Source organism: Filicampus tigris, chromosome 10 (assembly GCF_054856515.1).
Source record: "Filicampus tigris isolate MCC_2025a chromosome 10, RoL_Ftig_1.0, whole genome shotgun sequence".
NCBI classification, from domain to species: domain Eukaryota; kingdom Metazoa; phylum Chordata; class Actinopteri; order Syngnathiformes; family Syngnathidae; genus Filicampus; species Filicampus tigris.
Window position 1 is genome coordinate 2,605,001 of NC_141226.1, and position 21,965 is coordinate 2,626,965.

A 21,965-nucleotide genomic window follows, 5' to 3' on the forward strand; every position below is an offset into this window, starting at 1 on the left:
TTATCACTATATCCATATATCACATATCGCATGTTTTTCCATTATCGTGCAGCCCTAATATACTGTCTATCCAGGAGGAATTCACTTCATGGACGCTCAGCCCCTATCACGTACTTACCTCCATCAGAGTACGTCTCGACGCCATAGCCGTCCTGCAGCCCGTTACTCCAGGTACCCTCGTACCTGGCTGGCGTGTTCAGGCTCTGTCGTACTCCGTAGCGACCCTTGAACCCGTGCGTCCACTCCCCCCGATATATCCACTTGCCCTTGCTTTCTACACCCAGTCCGTGGCGTTTCCCTTGCGCCCAGTAGCCTTGGTACACGTTCCCACTGGGCCAAGTGTACACTCCAACCACCTCGAAGCCGTTGGACCACGAGCCTGAATATTCACCCTGGCCCTTTGGTCCGGTGCAGACACCGTGGCCGTGAGCTTTGCCGTCCTCCCAGCCTCCGCAGTAGGTGCCACCATCGTCAAAGTCGAAACGGCCGCCCGTCATTCAGAAAGGGGGGACCGAGTAAAACTGTGTTACACTACTTCGGAGAGAGTGGGGCGTGCTTTTAAAAGCGCGGTACAGTCGACTGGCAAGACCCGGTGAGGATGCGAACTCTCAGCGGGGGTGGGAGGGAAGGCTGACGGGGGGCGGCTGGGAGTATCGGCAGGAACGGGACTTGGAGTTTGACAGGCGGCACAGTCGATACTCCACAGCTGAGAGGTGTGACAGGCTCGCTACTTGGAGGCTATTACAGTGACTGTAAAATTATACTTGGGGTTACGACATGCTGCTTCCTTTAGGGATTTTCAAAATAAAACAACAGACGCGAGTATACAGTTATCCACGTTAACCGCTGGCTTCGCAAAATCCGATCAGCAGCAGCGCATTTTTTTTTTTTTTTTTAGAGCTGTACGATTTAATACGACGTTCACAAACAGGAGAGATCCTATCAAATTTCTCCGAGAAGGAAGAAGCTTCGCATGAGCAGCTGTTGTGATATTATATTTGACATTAAAAATTATTTCGTATGACAGTTTATGATTGGAAACGCTTTGTTGTTGTCAGCCCAAAAATATTTCGTCATGCCAGAAGTTTCTATTGCAAATATGAGGACGGTGAATTGTATTATTTAACTTGGTAAGACTAGTCCTGCTCTACTTGGGGTCATTAACTTTGCTGTCTTTCTAAATTTAGAGGCAGCTACACCTGTTTTGCTGCTGAAACGCCACATGTATAGCTGCCAGTGATCATTTCTTTTAAGGTGGAAACATTTCAGCCGATGTTACCAAATTGCAAAGACTGATATTTTACCAATACTACCAACTCATCAGTGAGGAAAGTCGCTCCGTTTTTACACGCACTAAACAACTTCGAGGAGGATGGAAGCTGGCAAAAAAATTAGGAAGAAAGGACACTAGTTGGCAAGGAAGGAAGGAAACAAGGAATCTCGGTAAGGAAGGAACCTGGGGATGAGAAATCTGGGTGTCCAAATATTTTTGAACAACATGGCCTCTTCATTAGGGACACCTGGGGATTAAAAATCGGCGTTTCCCAATACTTTTGAACAATATGGCCACTACATTAGGGACACCTGGGAATGAGAAATCGGGGTGTCCCAATACTTTTGAACAACATGGCCGCTTCCTTAGGGACACCTGGGGATGAGAAATCGGGGTGTCCCAATACTTTTTAACAACAAGTTAAAAGTTAGAGATTAGGGGTTACAATTCTGCGTGTTCCAATGCTTTTGAATAATATAACTGCCACACCAGGGGAGGCCAAGGGGCCAGAATTCTAGCTGTAGCTTATGTCCCTCTCCAAGATGGCCGCCGCACTGGGGAGACCTCGGGGTGAGTATCCCCAGTCCAACTAATGTCCCTGCCCAAGATGGCCGTCGCACTGGGGAGACCTCGGGGTGTGTATCCCCAGCCTAGCTAATGTCCCTTCCCAAGATGGCCGCCACACTGGGGAGACCTCGGGGTGAGTATCCCAGTCTAGCTAATGTCCCTGTCCAAGATGGCCGCCGTACTCGGGAGACCTCGGGGTGAGTATCCCAAGTCTGGCTAATTTCCCTGTCCAAGATGGCCGCCGCACTGGGGAGCCCTCGGGGTGAGTATCCCCAGTCTAGCTAATGTCCCTGCCCAAGATGGCTGCCTGTCCAAGATGGCCGCCACACTGGGGAGACCTCGGGGTGAGTATCCCCAGTCTTGCTAATGTCCCTGTCCCAGATGGCCGCCGCACTGGGTAGACCTTGGGGTGAGTATCCCCAGTCTAGCTAATGTCCCTTCCCAAGATGGCCACTGCACTGGGGAGACCTCGGGTGAGTATTCCCAGTCTAGCTAATGTCCCTGTCCAAGATGGCTGCCGCACTGGGGAAACCTCGGGGTGATTTTCCCCAGTCTAGCTAATGTCCCTGTTCAAGATGACCGCCGCACTCGGGAGACCTCGGGGTGAGTATCCCCAATTTATCTAATGTCCCTGCCCAAGATGGCCGCCGCACTGGGGAGACCAAGGGGCAATAACACGGTCCACTGGAAATGAATGGTGAAATTGTGTGGCTTTTTTTAGGGTGAATGAGTTGAATGTGTCGGAAGTAGGAATTTCTGGGGTGTTGAAAGGCTGAATGTGAGTTGAATTAGTTGAATGACTTAAATTTGTGGAAATTGGGAATGTGTAAATGTGAAAAGTTAAATGTTCCAATTGAAATGAATGGTGAATAGTTGAATTTTTGTGGGCTTTTTAAGTGTGAATGACTGAATGTGTGGACAGCAGGAATTTTGGGGGTGTTGAAAAGCTGAATGTTAGCTGAATGTGTTGAATAAATTGAATTTGTGGAAATTGGATTGGTGTAAATGCTAAAAGTTAAATCTGCCAATGGAAATGAATGGTGAATAGTTGAATTTTTGTGGGTTTTTTAAGTGTGAATGAGTTGAATGTGTATAGGAATTTGGGGTGTGTTGAAAAGGTTGACCAATATGAGGTGAATGAGATAAATGTTGTGAATTTTAAATTGGAATGATGTAAACGTGAATTGTTGAATATGGCAATGGGAATGAATGGTGGAATTTTGCGGGTTTTTTTACGGGTGAATTTTGGGGAAGTAGGAATTGTGTGTGTGTTGAAAAGCTTTACCAATGTGAGTTGAATCAGTTGAATCTTGTGTATTTGTAATTGGAAAGGTGGAAATGGGAAATGTTGAAAGTGCCATTGGAAATGAATGGGTTTTTTTGGGGTGAAAAGTGGAAAATATTGGGGAAACAGTAAATTTGGGGAACAAAAAAAATACTACCCCGGAAGATATCAATTTTCGGAATGTTTTGAAACTTGAATGAAGTGAATCAGGTGAAAAATGTGGAAGGAGTCGCACACCAAAAATGTGTTAAGAAGTGGAATGATAATAATAATAAACTATAGGAATAACATATGTGTGAAGGCCTTTGCCTTCACACAACTAGAGAATGCAATTTCTGGAGAAATTGCGTGTGAAGGCGAAGGAAGCTGAATGAAAACTAAGGAATGCGTTGGAATGAAGTTGAATGATATTGAATTAAGTTTAATGATACCGAATTAAGTCGAATGGTACTGAATGACGTTGACGATACTGAATTAAATGGAATGAAGTTGAATGAAATTGAATGAAAAGGATTGAATTGAAATGAAGTAGAATTAAGTGGAATGAAGTTGAACGATACTGAATGAAGTTGAATGATCCTGAATGAATTTGAATGACCTCTATGAAAAACTTTGGAATGCGTTGAAATGATACTGAATGTAATTGAATGAAGTTGAATGACCTCAAATTATATAGAAGAGCCAGGAATGAGGAGGACATAAACAAATCAGAAGGGAAGAAAGAAAATAAGAAGTAAGGAAAAAATAAAAGGAGGAAGTCAGGAAAAAAAGAAGGCAAACAAGGATGGAATGGCTGGGGATCGAACCTACAACCTCTGGTTGGGAAATGACCACTCTACCAATGAGCCATGTCACCCCCAATGTGAGAATGTGAGTTGAATGAGCTGAATGTTGTCAATTTGAAATTGGAATGGTGTAAATGTTGGATATGCCATTACTGAATGTGACGGGTACTTGGGAGTCACTTCGTGGTCACTTCTGGGTCATTTGGGATAACTTCCGGGTCACGTGGGTCACTTCTGGGTCACTTGGGTCACTTCCAGGTCACTTTCGGGTCATATGGGTCACTTCCGTTTCATTTCTGGGTCATTAAGGTCAATTCTGGGTCATTTGGGTCACTTCCGGGTCATTTGGGTCACTTCCGGTTCATTTCCGGGTCACTTGGATCACTTCCGGTCCATTTCCATGTCATTTGGGTCACTTCCGGTCCATTTCGGGGTCATTTGGGTTACTTCTGGTTCATTTCCGTGTCATTTGGGTCACTTCCGGTTCATTTTAGGGTGATTTGGGTCACTAGGGGTCACTGCCCAAGATGGCCACCGCACTGGGTAGACCTTGGGGTGAGTATCCCCAGTCTGGCTAATGTCCCTTCCCAAGATGGCCGCCGCACTGGCTGGGGAGACCTCGGGGTGAGTGTCCCCAGTCTGGCTAATGTCCCTGTCCAAGATGGCCACTGCACTGGGGAGACCTCGGGGTGAGTATCCCCAGTCTGGCTAATTTCCCTGTCTAAGATGGCCGCCACACTAGGGAGATCTTAGGGTGAGTATCCCCAGTCTAGCTAATGTCCGTGCCCAAGATGGCTTCCGCACAGGGTAGATCTCGGGGTGAGTATCCCAAGTTTAGCTAATGTCCCTACCCAAGATGGCCACGCACTGGGGAGACCTCGGGGTGAGTATCCCCTGTCTCGCTAACGTTCCTGACCAAGATGGCGGCCGCACTGGCGAGACCTCGGGTTGAGTATGCCACTGGAAATGAATGGTGAAATTGTGTGGCTTTTATAAGGATGAATGAGTTCAATGTATGGGAAGCAGGAATTTGGGGGGTGTTGAAAAGCTGAATGTGAGTTGAATGAGTTCAATAACTTGAATTTGTGGAAATTGGGAAGGTAGAAATGTGAAAAGTTGAATGTTGTAATGGAAATTAATAGTTAATAGTTGACTTTTTGTGTTTTTTTTTAAGGGTGAATGAGTTGAAAGTGTGGGAAGCAGAAATTTTGGGGATGTTGAAAAGGTGAATGTGAGCTGAATGAGTTGAATGACTTGTATTTGTGGAAATTGGAATGGTGTGAATGTGAAAGATTGAATGTGCTAATGGAAATGAATGGTAAATAGTTGAATTTTTGTGGGTTTTTTAAGGGTGAATGAGTTGAATGTGTAGGAAATAGGAATTTGGGGTGTGTTGAAAAGCTTGACCAATATGAGTTGAATGAGATGAATGTTGTGAATTTCAAATTGGAATGATGTAAATGTGAATTGTTAAATATGGCAATGGGAATGTGAATGGTGGAATTTTGTGTTTTTTTACGAATGAATAAGTTCGATTTTTGGGAAGTAGGAATTGTAGGTGTGTTGAAAAGCTTTACCAATGTTAGTTGAATGAGTTGAATCTTGTGTATTTGTAATTGGAAAGGTGGAAATGGTAAATGTTGAAAGTGCCATTGGAAATGAATGGGGTTTTTTGGGGTGAAAAATGGGAAATATTGGGGAAACGGTAAATTTGGGGAACATAAAAAAAATACTACCCCGGAAGGCATGAATTTTCTGAATTTTTTTAAACTTGAATGAAGTGAATCGGGTGAAGAATGTGGAAGGAGTCGCACGCCAAAAAAGTGGAGTGGAATAATAATAATAAACTGTAGGAATAACATATTTGTGAAGGCCTTCGCCTTCACACAATAACCTGTAGGACTAACGTATGTGTGAAGGCCTTCGCCTTCACACAATAATAAGTTTAAAGTGTAGGAATAACATGTGTGAAGGCCTTCGCCTTCACACAATAAACTGTAGGAATAACATCCAGTATGCAATAGGAATAACATGTGTGAAGGCCTTTGCCTTCACACAATAAACTGCAGGAATAACATCCAGTATGCAATTATTATATACAATTAAAACATCACAACTCCACCGCTTTTTGATAGAGTGTGTTTTAAAGAGGAAGGCAACCCAAAAATGTTCCTTACAAGAATATGTTCTATGCAGGCCCACTAGGCAAAACATGGCATTCTGATTAATATTGTGTTTGTGGAATATGAGTAGTAAAATCCACCCATTTTTGTCACTTGCTGTCGACTGAAAATGACATCACAGTTGCTTGGAGCTCAGGTAACAACCAATTATGGCTCAGCTTCTGAAAACAGGTGAGCCGTGATTGGTCGTTACCTGAGCAACGGTGATGTCATTTTTAGTCGACAGAAGTGACAAAATGGCCGCCCCCTGAGATTGCTAAAAACAGGTGGATTTTGCTGCTTAACTCATATTCCACAAATGCTATACTAAACAGAATGCCATGTTTACAATAATGAAGGTGCATTGAACATATTGCAAATAATTTTGGGGGACTGACTTCCCCTTAAGTCAGATATGTCCAGCTCCGGTCCTCTAGGGGTGCTTTCCTGCCTGTTTTTCATCTTAAATGATCAGCTCATCAGCAATCTCTGAAGAAGCTTGATAACGATCATGATCTTTTGAAACAGGTGTGTTGCAGCAGAGATAGATGGAAATCAGGCAGGACACTGGCCGTTGAAGAACTCGTTGGGACGCCCCTGCCTAAGTGTTCCCCAACGTGTCTGCGCACAGCCTCCACTGTGGCCTCATTGAAACTTTGGAGCACAGTAACTGAAAATGGTGAAAGACAAAAAAGTTATACATCTGTATTGCATGTAGTTGCAACACTAGACAGCAATACTGTGAAATCAGCTTCTTCACATTCACAAAACAGAAATTGAAAAGAAAGTTCTGCCAATATAAAATAGAAAGTCTGCAAAGAGTTGGCTTCAAACATTCGTTTAAAGAGGGCGACCTGAAGCTGGTTCATTCCCAATGGAAGAAAATAAATAACTGAGTTTGTATCTGTGTTGCGCAACGCCAAGTTGAAGTTTGTTTGTGCTTGAGCCGCCATTGTGTCCAAAAACTACTAACATGGCTGGCGACTAGCTGGCTCAAAACGTAAAACTACAGATACATATAATCTTAAAAAATAATTTATAACCCAAAACGCAAAAGACCTTGAAGCACTAATGTGTAACAGTAAACAAGAGTCACCAAATGTTAAAATAAGTAGTTTACTTACCTTCAACAATGAGTCGCTGCTTCGTCTTGCAGTCTTCTGTCCTCCTGAATTCAAACAAACCAGGAGGATTTGCGCAACTTGCCCAGGCAGCCGTTGCCATGCCCGCCTACAACGACCGGCTCGAAAGCCACATACGTGCGCACACAGAACCTCATGCAGGCACGTACTGCAACCATTATCTAATTTTGCCACACTGGCTTGGTCCTCCATTGCACCCAGGTTAAATGAGAAACTGCTAAAAGCCTTGCCTGGAGGTTAAATACATTTTTAAAAAGTACATTCATTAATGAGACGTTCAAATACTAACTAACCCTAACATCTTATCACCCTCCATATCAGGTCACGGTTTGACATCCAGATTTCAACCTATTTTGGAGGTCATATAGACATACAGATGTGGTCTTTGATGGGCTGATGCGATATGAACAGGATCTGGAGGTCCATTGGCCACCGGATGTTTAGTGCGAGTGGGGGGGAAAAAAACGCTCAATTACGCACTTGTACTTTTTGGAAAATATTGGAGATAAACGTCGGTATAAATAGGTAGGAACCTAATTAGGCACTAGGCAGCACTTAACTTTTAATAAACTTTTAATAAGGTGTGTTGGAGTCGGGAAACATCTAAAATATGCAGGATAGTGGCCCTTGATAGACCAGATTTGGACATCCCTACTATAGCCTATGAAAAATCCAATGCACAATATCGACTTGGGAGCGGGGCAAGTTGCCGAATGTTCTTCAGTGTCTAAAAAAATGGATTAAAGAGAGTGAGCAAGACACAGGATGCAAAATACGATATTTTCTAGCCAAGTTAAAGCATTACACATTCTAAGGGGTACACATTAATCAATAGATTATACATTACATAAATAAGTATAGCATGACTAACACAATTCAGTTAAGATTGACTCAAATAAAGCAATGATCCAATGACCAATATTACAGAAGATGAGCATGGCACAAGTGAAGAAACAAAAGGCAGTGGTAAGCAAGCAATTAAACAAAATATTGATTGATTGATTGATTGATTGATTGACGCGGCACGGTGGTCGACTGGTTAGCACGTCCGCCTCACAGTTCAGAGGTCGTGGGTTCGATCCCGGCCCCGGCCTCCCTGTGTGGAGTTTGCATGTTGTCCCCGTGCCTGCGTGGGTTTTCTCCGGGTACTCCGGTTTCCTCCCACATTCCAAAAACATGCATGGTAAGTTGATTGGACACTCCAAATTGCCCCTAGGTGTGATTGTGAGTGCGGATGTTTGTCTCTGTGTGCCCTGCGATTGGCTGGCAACCAATTCACCTACTGCCCGAAGACAGCTGGGATAGGCTCCAGCACGCCCCGCGACCCTTGTGAGGATAAGCGGTACAGATAATGGATGGATGGATGATTGATTGACTGATTGAAATGTTTATTGACAACAAAGCATGTATAAAATATACATCGGCACACCTGCGTGCCGGTGTATGTGTGTGCATGATGACTATGAGGGAATGTGTGGGTATGCCTCCACATGGAAAAATAGCACGAACAAATTCAAAATACAATAACAATAGCAACATTGCCCACACTTGCGCCCTTGTGGCCCTCACTTGCGCGTTCCCATCTAGGGTATGAGTGTATACGGTGTCCCAATTCTGCAAAGTGCTCTGTCGCTCTCTTTGCGCCCTTGTTCTGCACTTCGGCTGAGCTGATCCATGGTATATTACCCACAATTCATTGCGTATTTGACCAAAATAGCGTGAAACTGACGACATTCGGTGGAATTCCTGTACCTGTGCCGAAAAAAGTATTCTCATATATATATACATGTCATATTATTACAAAGTTTATCATTTGTATATGTCTAATTTAATCAATGTTTTGAAGCCACCGTTCACCCTTTACCGTTTGCCTATGTGATTTGTCCTAGCGTAGCTGCCGTACTTAGCAACCTTTTGCGCATGCGCTGCATATCGTGTAGGAGCCGCAAATAGTCCAAATAATGGAGCCATAGCTCCCATCGACTGAAAGACAGAGCACAAGTTTTACTTTACTACTAATTTACTGAAATTTAAAAATAATTTTAAACAACAAAATTGTCAAAACAACAACCCGTGCCACCATGCTCGCTGACGCAGGGGCATAAGTCGATGATGTCACACAGTGTCCCAATTCTGCAATTTTTCTACACTTGTAACTAGGGCTGTCAATGAATTTAAAACAATTGAGAGATTAATTAATCAGGATCTGTAATTAATTGATCTAACTAATCTTTTTTTAAAATCTCACTACTCTACTTGGGAAGAACATTTGTCAGCCCGTCGGTCGCAGACTTGCGCATAGGCGGGCTGTTTAATTTGGCTTTGCAATGGCTCTCTACATTAGCGTCTTCATTGCTATCATTAGCTGTGGCTTTAGATGCGGCTGGTTACTTTGCATTCATGTGGTAGGCTTGAACTGCTTCTTTAGTAAGCAAAGTCCTTCTTACAAAGAAGGCATTGCACTCTGCCTTTATCAATAGTGCCGTCAGGGCATTTTTTAAATTTACCATTCATCAGACCAATAACTCTCACATGCTCCTCCATTTTCTTGTCTCTGCTCCTGAATTTTCCCTCTCACCTACAATGAGAGCCTATCAGGTTATGCCAAACACAATGACAGCCAATTAGTGTCCACTTCAGGGTGACATTGTCCATTGTTTTTGCACCCCCAACAACTCAAGCACAAGCACCGAGCATCAAAATGGATCTCATCATTATACAGAAACAGTAAAATTAGAGATTAAAAATTAGATTAATCTGATTAAAAAAAATAACACTTTAACTCTACCTGTAATTAATTGATTGCAGTTAATGCACTAATTTGACAGCCCAACTTGTAACCTGCGCCCTCGCATCCTTTGTGCACTTCAACTTCGTGTGCACTTCAGCAAAGACCATAGGGTGCAAGTGTGGGTATTGGGATTGGGCCCATTTAGTTCCCCGCTTTCTTTCAGTCCTGGTTGGTTAGTTGTGATTTGTCAATTTTCTGTAAGGTCAGTGTCACGTCCGAGTCCTTTTTCCGACCGTTTGTTTAGTTTCTTCTAGTGATGGTTCTATGAGGCGTCATGAAGTGTGTTGACACAATGACACACTGTGTTGAACCGTGCTACTTACACTTGCTGAACTTTAATCATTCCTTCAGGCAACCCAGTTGACAGACTGAACTGACACTGATTTGATGACCGAGTCCAGTGTATACAATATCATTCAAGTCTTTGCATTCATATTGTATTATTCCATATCTTTAAATAATGTGAACATGTATCATAATGTGAAAATGAGGATGCTTGTGGAATTTTTGTCATTACAATTTTTTATTCAAAAAAATTAATTACTCAAATGTCTCAAAATTAAGTCTGTTGCATTTTCTGCTTGCAGTTTCTCTTGCGGTGGAGAACACATGCTCACAAGGAACTGACGATGCCGGTGTACACAAGAACTATTTTGCCAATAAGAAGAGGTTGGGGTAGGAGGTTTGCTGGTTTTTCCAGTATTCTAGTGTATCCAGATTTCGTCCGATATTCCCCTCTCCGGTGTATCTCTGCAACATCTGATAGAGCATCTGCAGTTGCACTTCTTTCGCGTCTCCCCACTTCATCATCCAAGTGGTGCCACAGTTTATGTAAAAAAATAATAATAATAATAATTTGAGTACATTTCCAAAAACAAACAAATGATGAATAATATGCCAGATGTGGTCGCGAAGGGCTGTGATGATGATCCAGGCTGGTTCTCGTTTGTGCGCTCGATGACGCGCACACATTCAGACCGCAGTCTGGTTATGGCCTCAGTGCACCTGTAGGAACTGCGGAAGCCAAGTGATTTGAATCTTTGATCTAGAAGTGTTGCTAAGGTTAACACACTCAGAGACTCCAGACTGGAAGCAGTGTCTGTGACTCGACGCTTAAGGTGTACGTGAAGTTGGATGGCTGTCTGTGTGTGCAAGGTTGAAGCGTGGCGAATTTGGAGGGGTTTAGTGGATGCTATCATGTTTGGCGATGCGTCACTCACAAGACATGTTACCTTATTGGTTATGGCCCAGTCCGCCATCATGCCCCTTTTGAACTGAGCCAAATTGTCAGCAGTGTGACTGTGGAAAGTATTGCACACCCAACATTGATGAACACAACTGCAAATTGTCATTAATGTAGTGACAGGTCAGAGCTAAGTAAGCCTCCATGTTCACAGAGGTCCACATGCCACAGCTCTCTGTACTCTCATTTTCACTTTTTCCCGTTCCTCCTGGTACCTGTTGGACAGCATTTGTTTGATGATCTGAAAAATAAACCAAAAGCAAATCAATACATTTAAATTGCAGATGAAATAAATGTATATATATCAACTACTACTTTGTGTAACTTGCACACAAACCTTTCTTGTTGGCAAAACATATGAGGGTTCAAGGACCTGGGCTGGCAGTCCTTGAGAATGAAGTTCAGCGGTGCCTCATCAAGCAACTGCTTCCTGGAAGATTAATTGTTAAACATGAAGTGGAGAATAAATAATATAATTAATAAGAATGACTGATTCTCAATTATTTGTCTACAAAACAACTGTGAGAAAATAAGAGAATGGCTGTATACCTGAGCTTATCCTGGGTGTATCGGGAACTTCATTCTCATGCTTGGTCCGATAGTGCCTCAGCATTGAGGAGGTGCTTTTGTTGGCGTAAGAGAGCTCTGAATGACAAATGCAACATTTCACCTGCAAAAAAATGTGAATAGGAAACTAAGAGTTACCTTGGAACTCATTTGAAATCGAATGGAACAAAACAAGTCGACAATATGAGAGGAAGTGGGTTAAATAAGGAGATTGAAATAATTACCTTCTTCTCCAAAATGAGATCAAAATGATCCCATATGGCAGACAACTTATTTTTCTCCTGGGGCTTCTCCATAATGCACGATGTCCACAAAGATTCGTAATGTTTGGAAGGTTTTGGCAAGTCCATCCCGTTGACATGCTTCCTTACACAGTTTGGCGCATCTTTTGCCGAGTCGACGCAATTAATACATCGTTCACGTGATTGTCCTAAAGTTGTACGCATGCCGACGCGGGTATTGCTGTGACAGCTCGGCGCATGCGTTGGTGCATCGGTGTTACGGAATCCATCACTAGATTCTTGTTGTTTTTGGACTTAGGCATTTTTGTTATCCCCGTGCTAGGGTTGGGCATTGTTTGAATTTGGACGATTCCGGTTCCGATTTCGGTTCTTTGATTTGATTCCGGTTCCTAACAATTCAGATTCTTAACAACAACAAAAAGGAGTTATTTTTGGACAAATCACATGAACTTCTCTGTTCTTTAATTTCATGAATTTTTTACTATTTGTGAACTTTGCCATGGGTTACTCAAAGGGCTGTTTTTAACCAGTATATTTATTTTTATATATTTTTTAAATTATTATTTAGTATTATTTTTCACAAGAGCTTTATTTTTGAGAAGTTCAAGACAATACAATAATGCAGTTGTTACTGAAAGCATGCTACTGAACACCAATTGATTGGCTAACCTTGACTTGTTTAGAAAGAAAATATATATGACAAACACAACGCTGAATTTTAAGGGCAAGCAAGGAAAGTCTATCTAATCTAAGCAGTCTATGTAACCATATGGTGTATCTTCATGTACAGTATTTATGTATATGCTGCAGCTGCGTATGCTATAAGATAAATGTGCATTTGTGTTGAACTTGTTGGCTCAATGTTGCCATTAGCCGATTCTGACTTTTGGGTCATAAGCTGCATCTTCTATGGCTAGGCATCGGCCGAATGAGCCAGCCGGGCCGGCACGGGCAGGATCACCGACCCCGCGAAGGGCGACTGCTGCCACCGCGGTGTCCCAGAGCCCGCCGCCGCTGTGGACATCTGTGGGAAGGGCTGGGCGCACACCCAGAGTTGTTGCCGCCGCCGCCGCTTGCCGGCTGGTACGAAGCGAGCGGAGGGGCTGACCGAGAGGACCACGGCAGCTCAAGTGGGGGCGAGCTTCCGTGCTATTGCGACGCAGCTTCGGCGGCAGGAGCCTGGGGCACACATTTTTTTAATCGGTCGTACTTCGTTCGTAGCTAACTAGGCGGCTAACTAGCAATCGAAACCGAAACGACATTCGAAAATCTGAAAGGTTCCGGTAGAACCGGAATGATCCGGCTCCACTCGACCCTGCAAGAGGGTCCCACCTGGACCGTCGGAGTGTTGTCCAGCCACTCTGTCCTTCCGAGCCTGTTACGGCGGCGTGTTCCCTGCGGCTGCCACCCAATCCTGTTACTGTTCCGGTGGCACATGCCTTGCGGCCGCCACCCATCCGCACATAGAATTCCCAGCTCTGCTATACTGCCAACGTGGCTGCGTAAAAAAATTCAAACAGAAACAGTATATGACGTCCGGGGGTCTGTAAATGATATTTTGAGTGGAGAATGGTTGAGGAGAAAGATGTTTGGGCCACATGAGCTTTTGCTTGATTGTCTCGGTGCATGTAGCAAATATTATCTGTTAGTGGATGATATTAATGTTTTTTCATGCAATTTATTTTATACTCTTTTTGAGAATTACCACTTCCGTTTTGTGCCTGTTTTTTTATGAGTTTGTCGCAAGTGTAGTTCGACTGTTAGTGTTAGTTAGGGGGTGGCCATTTTGTCACTTGCTGACAAGTGACAAAATGGCCGCACCCTCAGACGAATAAAAACAGGTGGCTTTTGATGCTTAATTTGTATTCCACAAACACATTGTTAATCAGAATATCAAATTTAGACTAGTGAGGCAGCATAGAACATATTGTAAAAGAAGTCCTTATATTTCTGGTGAACATCAAAAATGGACTGTCATGGTAAATGGACTGTCACTTGTATAGAGCTTTTCTACCTTTGGTAAGTAAAAGGGCTAACATTTTAAAAAAACAAAACAAAAAACTTTTTTTTTCACTTGAAGTTGTGTGCATTGTTGTCCTGGCTTCATACAATTCAATCTAATATGACCTACCGTGTGCCTGAAGGTGATGTGGATTTTGCTCCCCTTTAAATATGCATTGCTTTCTAGTTGTGGTAGTGTAACTGTAGCACAAGATGGCAGTAATACACTCTCTGACGGTTAAAAAGAGGGGACCAAACAAAGCATGTGAAAAATGTAATAGGACAACTGAAACAGTAGATAGCAGTAATAACTCAAGTGTACTACAACCACCCATTTGAAAGCCATCACATGCTTCCAAATGTATTAAAAACGTGTCGGCATTTTGAACCACTGTAAATTTTGTTATTTGGAGGGGCCCAATCAGTGATATCATAAAATATTGAAAAAATCAAAAGGGACAAATGAGGAAAAAATAGTAATACCAGGAAAAATGGGGATACTCTCAATTATCATTTTTTGTAAGAGGTCCACAAAAACACCCTGTTTTATAACACTGATATAAAAACAAAAACAAAACATCATTTGTAGTTGCTCACTAGAATAAAAGGACTGCTCATGACTTGAGCAATTTGTGGTTACTTCTGGTAACACAAGCAGCCTGAATAAATGTAAAATGAATTAATCATGAGAGAGACATAAATGTTATTTAAAAAAAACATGGATACAGTACATACAAAGTAAATCCTGTAGAACCGCAGTAAAATAACATCACATAGAAATTCATTCATCACATGGGGGCCGGGGGGGGGGGGGGGTCAAAATATTACTTAGACCATTATTTTAAGAGGGTGGTGATATGCAAGGTTCCTTGAGATAACCTGTGCTGTGCAATATAAGTAATATTGTGTCTCAGTGCGTTTTGATCACGTGGTTTAGCTAACACAATGTGTTTGCGATAACTATAGTTAACTAAATATTGAAGGAAAATCAACTACATTTTTCTTCTTAAAAAGAAAACCCTAAAAAGTAATTCATTGATTCTATCCTTGTTTTGTGATTTCTCAATTATTGCTGAACATGTTCAGACTCAGCCAAACAATTGTTCTAACTGTATAAAATTAAACTTTGCAAACTTTAAATGTCACAAATGGAAATCAATTGAGGGAGCATGGTTAAATCAAACATGTTCTCCCTGCACTAGTGTTGTTTTTCTCCGGCAAACAGCATAAAATAGGTTGTTGAAAAATAAAAGACATCAAATTTTCAGCTACACACTCAAACCAATATAGACTTTAAAACCAATTTCACAAAGCCTTACAAATGACCAATATATGCGCACCATCTGTGACAGGACACACCCTTCCTTTTTCACATCCAGAAGTGAGGCCTGTACTTGTAGCCTCGCCCTGTCCAAATCATACAGAATTTGCCAAGGAACAGCAGAACAGGCAGATTTTTTAATTCTCTTCACAGATGTGTGATAGAGTCTGGAAACGCTGTTGAGAACTTTAATGTTGGCTGCAACATTGGTGGTAGGTCAGTGACTGCTGTTAATGGAGTAGACCCTTCCTTCAGCAGCTCCTGGATGATGTTGGAAATTGTTATTTCCCGAGACCTGGATGCACCTCTGTAACTTTGTACTACAGCCGAGAGGTGGAGAATTTAACTTATATGACTTGACTCGAGCCAGACTCAATTTCTCTCCCCCACGATGCTGTCTTCAACATATTAAATCAAATGTCGCATATTCATAGTGGTTTTATAAGAATTGCTTTGGTTCAGTCAGGAGCTCCCTCAAAGCACAGCCAGCACGGTATGTTTCCAATTGTAGTTATTTTAGTTTTGAAATGCGATGCAATCAGATTTTCTGAAATGTGGACATGACCAATGACAACAATGTAAAATGGTGGCTGTCAATAGCATATTCAGTCACTTAAGGCCTCGATAGACCAATCAGAGGTCGGCCAGCTGTGACTGACGCTTACCCCCTGTGGCGTCGGGCCGATTGTCATCATGTCATGCTGGAAAAAAATGATGAAAATACAAAACAATGACAAACAGCGACGCTGACCAACAAGTAGCTTCTTTGCATGCGTTAGATGTAATACCCCTCCATACCATCGGCGGCGGTAATCGCTATTCCTCATGGTTTGAAAACTTAACCGGAAAGCTATTGGCGGGAGCGGAATACAAAAACGTAAACAATGCATTCCGCTATATTTTCGCGCACAATGAACTCCCACATGAAGAAAACCCTCACGCACTTAACACAGTACCATTCAATACTTACACTGTCAGCCTCCTTGTACTTGTAAGATTAAGGGAGCAAAGGCAAAATTCCCAAGGCTTTCCATCCCTTACTGTTAATGGACATTCGTCACTTCCTGTTCTTGCCCCGTACACTGATTCGCTAATCACAATGAACAAATATCACGACTTATGACGCCAATTTAACATGTTTAAACGCCAACCAGACGTTTCCCAATGGGATCCAATATTAGGACGGTGCTCACTACATCAGTCAGACAGCGCAATCTGACGCCCCGACGCTTTACGACATCCAACATTGGCCAACTGTAACTGACGTTTACCCCCTGTGGCATCGACCCCACTGTCGGCACGTCACACTGGAAAAATACACCGCAATGACAGACAGCGACGCTGAACATTAAAGTAACTTCTGTGTGAGTTGTAATACCCCTCCATACCATCGGCGGCAATAGTCACTATTCGTCATGGTTATAAAAAGCCAAAGCTATTTGCCGGGGGCAGATTATAAAAACTTAAACAATGCGTTCAGCTATATTTTTCGTTCACAATGAACACCCAGGTGAAGCAAACAACCTTCACTCTTGTACTTGTAAAAAGGTTTAAGGCAGCAAAGACGTGCTCACTGTTTATCTGCATTTGTCACTTTCCGTTAGTGCCCTGTGCGCTGATTCGCTAGCTAACAGCCAATCAGAGTGAACAAATGTCACGACTCACGACGCCAATTCAACAGGCTGAAATGCCCACCAGATGCTAGGTATGCCCCCCCTGCAAAAAAACAGTGATTATTACTTCACTGAAAATGCACCTAACAGCCGAGACCTTTAAGCCATGTCCAACCATCAGCCATGCGGGGGCCGACAATGTTTATGAATATGGTCAGGGGGTCGCGGCCGGAGGGGTACCTAGGTCAAGGGTGGAGGGTCGCGGCCGGACGGGCAAAAAAGGGTCAAGTTCCCAGCTCTGGTATCATTACTTTTAACTTTTATTTGTATGTTTTTGTTCCCTTGGTTTTGTTTCTGTTTTGGCTACTGTGTGCCTTGTGTATGATTGTACTTCTTGCTGCCGGACACTTCGAATTTCCCCATTGGGGATTAATAAAGTATCTATCTATCTATCTATCTATCCATCTATCCATCCATCCATTCATCATCTGAATCGCTTATCCTCAACCGCTTTTCCTCACATTGAGCTCACTGACGAAGACTTGGAGACCAAGCTAAGTAAAAAAAGTGGAGTCATTTACATTATATTACTTGGTTCTGAACGAAAGTAATGACAAAGGACACTGCTCAGCTTTTTTTTATTACAGGAATTGATGACTTTGAGATAACATACTGGTTTGCATTCCACCATGATACAACAAGTACCCTTAGGCTAAGCGATAGGGGTTTAATGGTTTTTGTATTCGTCCCGAACCGTCTCGGTACAGGCTTCATGGTTTGGTGCACGCAGTCATACGACGAATATGTCTAATGGGGGGAAAAAAAAAAAAAAAAAAAAGGCAACGCCTGGGACCAAGCGACCGCCACATATGTTGTTTTAAGGAGAAATATATCAAAACAAATGTAGAAGAAAAATGGTGAGTGCGGGAGAAGGCATGGCGCTAGAGGAGCCTTCTGCACTATACAAATCGGCCGTTTGTATAGTGTATTGTGTATATATAGTATAATCAGACGGGACTTCAACCATGATAACATCACTCCAATACAGTTACCGGGGGTAGAAAAAAGAAACCCGCTCAACACCAACAACTTATCCCCGTTACTTTTAAACAGCCTGGAGAAGTGAAAACAGACAACGAACAACGATATTCGTAATTACTGAAGCAATCGGCATATATATAGCACCATCTATGCGCCCATATGCTTTAGTTTAAACATGCTGAAGCCCTGTTACAATGTTCCATCCCGGGCGCATATTTGCGAGACCGCGCTCCCTGTCATATACAATCGCACAAGAGTCGTGGTGGAGCATGAGCTGTCCTCTGCTGCGCCCTAACTCTTAGAACGAAGTTAATCACTACTAGTTGCCAAGTGCTACCTCTGACTTTAGCTGCAACCTCATTCTATCCATACAAGAAAGGAGGGTTTCCTGTGTTTGATTATTATTATTATTATTATTATTATGAATTAACAACCCTAATGCATTTGTGCTTTTATAACTGGGAATGGTTTTTGGTTTATAGAAAATTGAATTGTAACTTGCTCTCCGTTAAAACAAAAAAAAACTAAAAAAAAAAAAAAAACTAGTCTTATGCATTTATTGCTTTACCGAACCCTTACCGAACCGCGACCCTCATACCGAGGTACATACCGAACCATGACTTTTGTGAACCATTACAACCCTACTAAGCATACATGTACCCGTAGGGGGGTACATGGACAGCTTTGAGGAAATTCTCGTCCACCATCCTGCGTCTCAGGAAGGGGAAGCAGTGCAGCATCAATACAGTATATAGTGGGGATGGCGCGCTGCTGACCTCAACTCACTGTGAGTTGGTAGAGAGAATACTTTGAAGACCTCGGTCTTTCCACCACCATGCTTTCCGCCTGGAGCTCCTAAATGCTCTGGATATTGTGGGGCTGTCGTGGTTGACACGCCCCTGCAACATCATCTGGACATTGGGTACAGTGCCTCTGGATTGGCAGACTGGGGTTGTAGTCCCCCTTTATAGGAAGGAAGGACCGGAGGGTTTGTTCAAACTACAGGGGGATCCACTCCCTAGCCTCTCTGGTCCGGTTTATTCAGGCGTGCTGAAGAGGAGGGTTCTTCAGGAAGTTGGATCTTGGATTTAAGAAGAGCAGTGTGGTTTTTGTCCTGGCCGTGAAACGGTGGACCAGCTCTACACCCATTAGCAGGGTCCTTGAGGGTGCATGGGTACACCTAAGTACTTTGGGTACTTGGAGAAGGCGTTCAACCGTGTCCCTTGGGGACTTCTGTGGTAGGTGCTTTGGGATTATGGGATACCGAACACCTTGACACGGGCTGTTCGGTCCCTGACCCTGATGACTGGTGTCTGAGTTTGGTCCGCTTTGCCAGCAATAGGTCAGATTAATTTCCTGTGAAGTTGGACCCAGTCAAGGCTTAAGTATTTCACAATACCGTGTCAAGAACGTGAGGGTTTACTTTCAGTGGAAGTTCATCGTGTGCGAAGAATATAGCTGAATGCATTGTTTACGTTTTTATAATCCGCCCCCGGCCAATAGCTTTCCGGTTGGATTTTTCTAACAATGAGAAATAGTGACTACCGCCGCCGATGGAATGGAAGGGTATTACATCTCACACAACGCAGAAGGTACGTTAAATGTCAGCGTCGCTGTCTGTCGCTGCGGTGTATTTTTCCAGCGGGACGTGCCGACAGATGGTCGGACGCCACAGGGGGTAAGCATCTGTCACTGTTGGCCAACGTCGGATTGGTCTATCTAGGCCTTAAGAGCTGTCTGTGACGAAAGTAATTTTAGCAGTGTCCGACTACAATTTTAGCGGTCACAAACTGTAATTTAGCAACAATGGAAGCACGTTTAAAATAGCGATGGAGGACTAAAACACTGACAATTACAGTTTGGTACGGCTTGAAGTAATGACGGACGGGGGCTCAGGCCTCTGAAAAATGACGGACCGGCAAAATTTTGTAAATCGACCACCTCTTGTGTTCACGCCCGGGCACGGCCCACTGGGAGGAAGACCTAGAACATGCTGGAGATACAATGGCTCTGTCCAAATTCACAGGCTGGGTCCTTCGAAGGCCGCATTTTAGGCCGCATGACGTCACTTCTAGCCCGACTCGACCACACGTGGTGTCCAAATTCACATTAAGCCTGTCCAATCTGCCACGGTTTATGCGGTCCATGCGAGGGTACATGAGGAAGAGCCTTTGATGGCACCATCCTGTGAATTGTCTTTCTAGGATTTGGAAACCAACGTGCGGTCGGGTTGCGCCGGGAGTGACGACATGCAGCCAAATAATGTGGCCCAAAACGCGGCTTTCGGAGGAAGCAGCCTGTAAATTTGGACACAGCTTGTCTCCCGGCTGGCCTGGTAACGCCTCGTTATGCCCCGGGAAGAGTGGAAGTCTGGGCTTCTCTGCTAAAGCTGCTGCGCCCACGACCCGACCCCAGGTAAGCAGAAGTAAATGGATGGATGGATGAATTTCAAATTTCTAAACATACAGTACTGTTATTGAATCCAAGTGAAATAAAAAAAAAATCCAGACAAAAAGAGTGTTTGGGTTCAAATTTTGGCTTTCACTTTTCTTTGTGGAGTTTGCATGTTTCTCACCTGATGCTGTGCTTTCATCCCACGATCCAAAACTACACTCAAAGTTTCCTAAAGGTAGTAATTGTGATTACGAATGGACATCTCTGTCAAGTCTGTGATTGCATAGTGAGCTTTCCAGTTTCTAGAGTAGCTGGGATGTGACCAGTATCCCGAAACAGGATGTTGAATACAAAATAGATGGATGGACACAGAAAAAAATGTATTGATAATCATGATACTTTATGTGATAAACTATTTTCCGCAGACTTCTTAGGAACAAATTGCAGTATGTGCACTGTGGAAAAGAAACAGTAACATGCTAATAATAATGCGTGAGCACTTTTGATCATTTTTTCTTATAAAAAGATTCACTTGGGTAGAAGGAAGTTTGATTTGCCTTGATAAATGATATTCCTATGAACACAAATTAGAACTGATACATGAGACTGAACATTGGATTTGAAATTACATACGCCCCCATCTTTATTAAAAAGAATTGAGAAATTCAAGAGGCACACAGTAATAGTTTTTGTCAGATTCATTCTCGAGTGTCCTATTACAGCCCAGCTGGAAGAGAGGAGACATTTTCTCAAACGAGTTTTGATTGTCTTTAACCTAAGAATCACCGGGAGATGAAGGAAAATAAAAAGATTAGTTAGTCAGGATTGGATTTGCAGATACTGCATGTGGTACTGCAAAACAAAGATCTGCCATTCTATTTTCCTGCCAATTGCCCTTGATTATTTTCTGTCTTGAGAGAAGATGACAAAATCGGTCCTTCGAGATCAAAATAAATGTATTTCTAATCTTGTCACTTTTACTTTATTTTGACTGCAGTCCCTATAAATCACCAGCACAATTTAATATTAAACTCCAGTCCACCACACCTGCTTACATAAAAACAAAAACACATAGCTATACCTGTGGTTGTCAGATGAAAAATACATGTTTTTTATCAAGAAAAAATGCATTCAAATGTGTTTGTTTACACTGGTGGTATTAAAGAAAGCTTATAATACTTTGTGGGACCTATCTCTCAGAGACGACATGGCATCTAACACACATCGGCATACTTGCTCCTTCTTGGCCTGCAGGAAGGGCAGCTGTGACGTTGTGTCGTTGAAAGGTGAATCTGGATTACAATTCGCTGCCGCTGGCATTACCTGCTTGCACAGGATTCTGGTCTATGAAAAAGCTATCATGGCGGAATACAAAATGTATGGATGTCTGAATAACAAGTGAAAAAACAAGGATAAGTACTACTCTTGTGTGCCTAAACCTGTTCATCCAGAACGTTATTTGATCGCGAAAAAGTGGCTGCATAACTTGGGGACAGGACACTCCATGGTAACATTCCCGTTTGGCAGAAATTTGGTAG

The 21,965-nt window shown here is 42.9% G+C and overlaps 1 protein-coding gene and 1 long non-coding RNA gene across 4 annotated transcripts in view; one reads left to right on the top strand and one right to left on the bottom strand.

Moving 5' to 3' along the window:
• LOC147140387 (junctophilin-1-like) overlaps positions 1-689 on the bottom strand; it is a 61,936-nt gene extending 61,247 nt beyond the window's left edge. For all 3 annotated transcript variants that reach the window (XR_015088500.1, XM_086044025.1, XM_086044026.1), the window contains exon 1: positions 119-689. Coding sequence is in view for 2 of the 3 variants with exons in the window: in XM_086044025.1 (XP_085900151.1) it covers positions 119-497 (379 nt within the window). In the remaining variant the exon portion in view is untranslated. The remainder of the gene's footprint in view (positions 1-118) is intronic.
• LOC147140388 (uncharacterized) overlaps positions 1-11,446 on the top strand; it is a 33,054-nt gene extending 21,608 nt beyond the window's left edge. Inside the window, exon 3 of the long non-coding RNA XR_015088503.1 lies at positions 10,593-11,446. This is a non-coding gene — a long non-coding RNA (uncharacterized LOC147140388). The remainder of the gene's footprint in view (positions 1-10,592) is intronic.
• Positions 11,447-21,965: the final 10,519 nt, after the last annotated feature.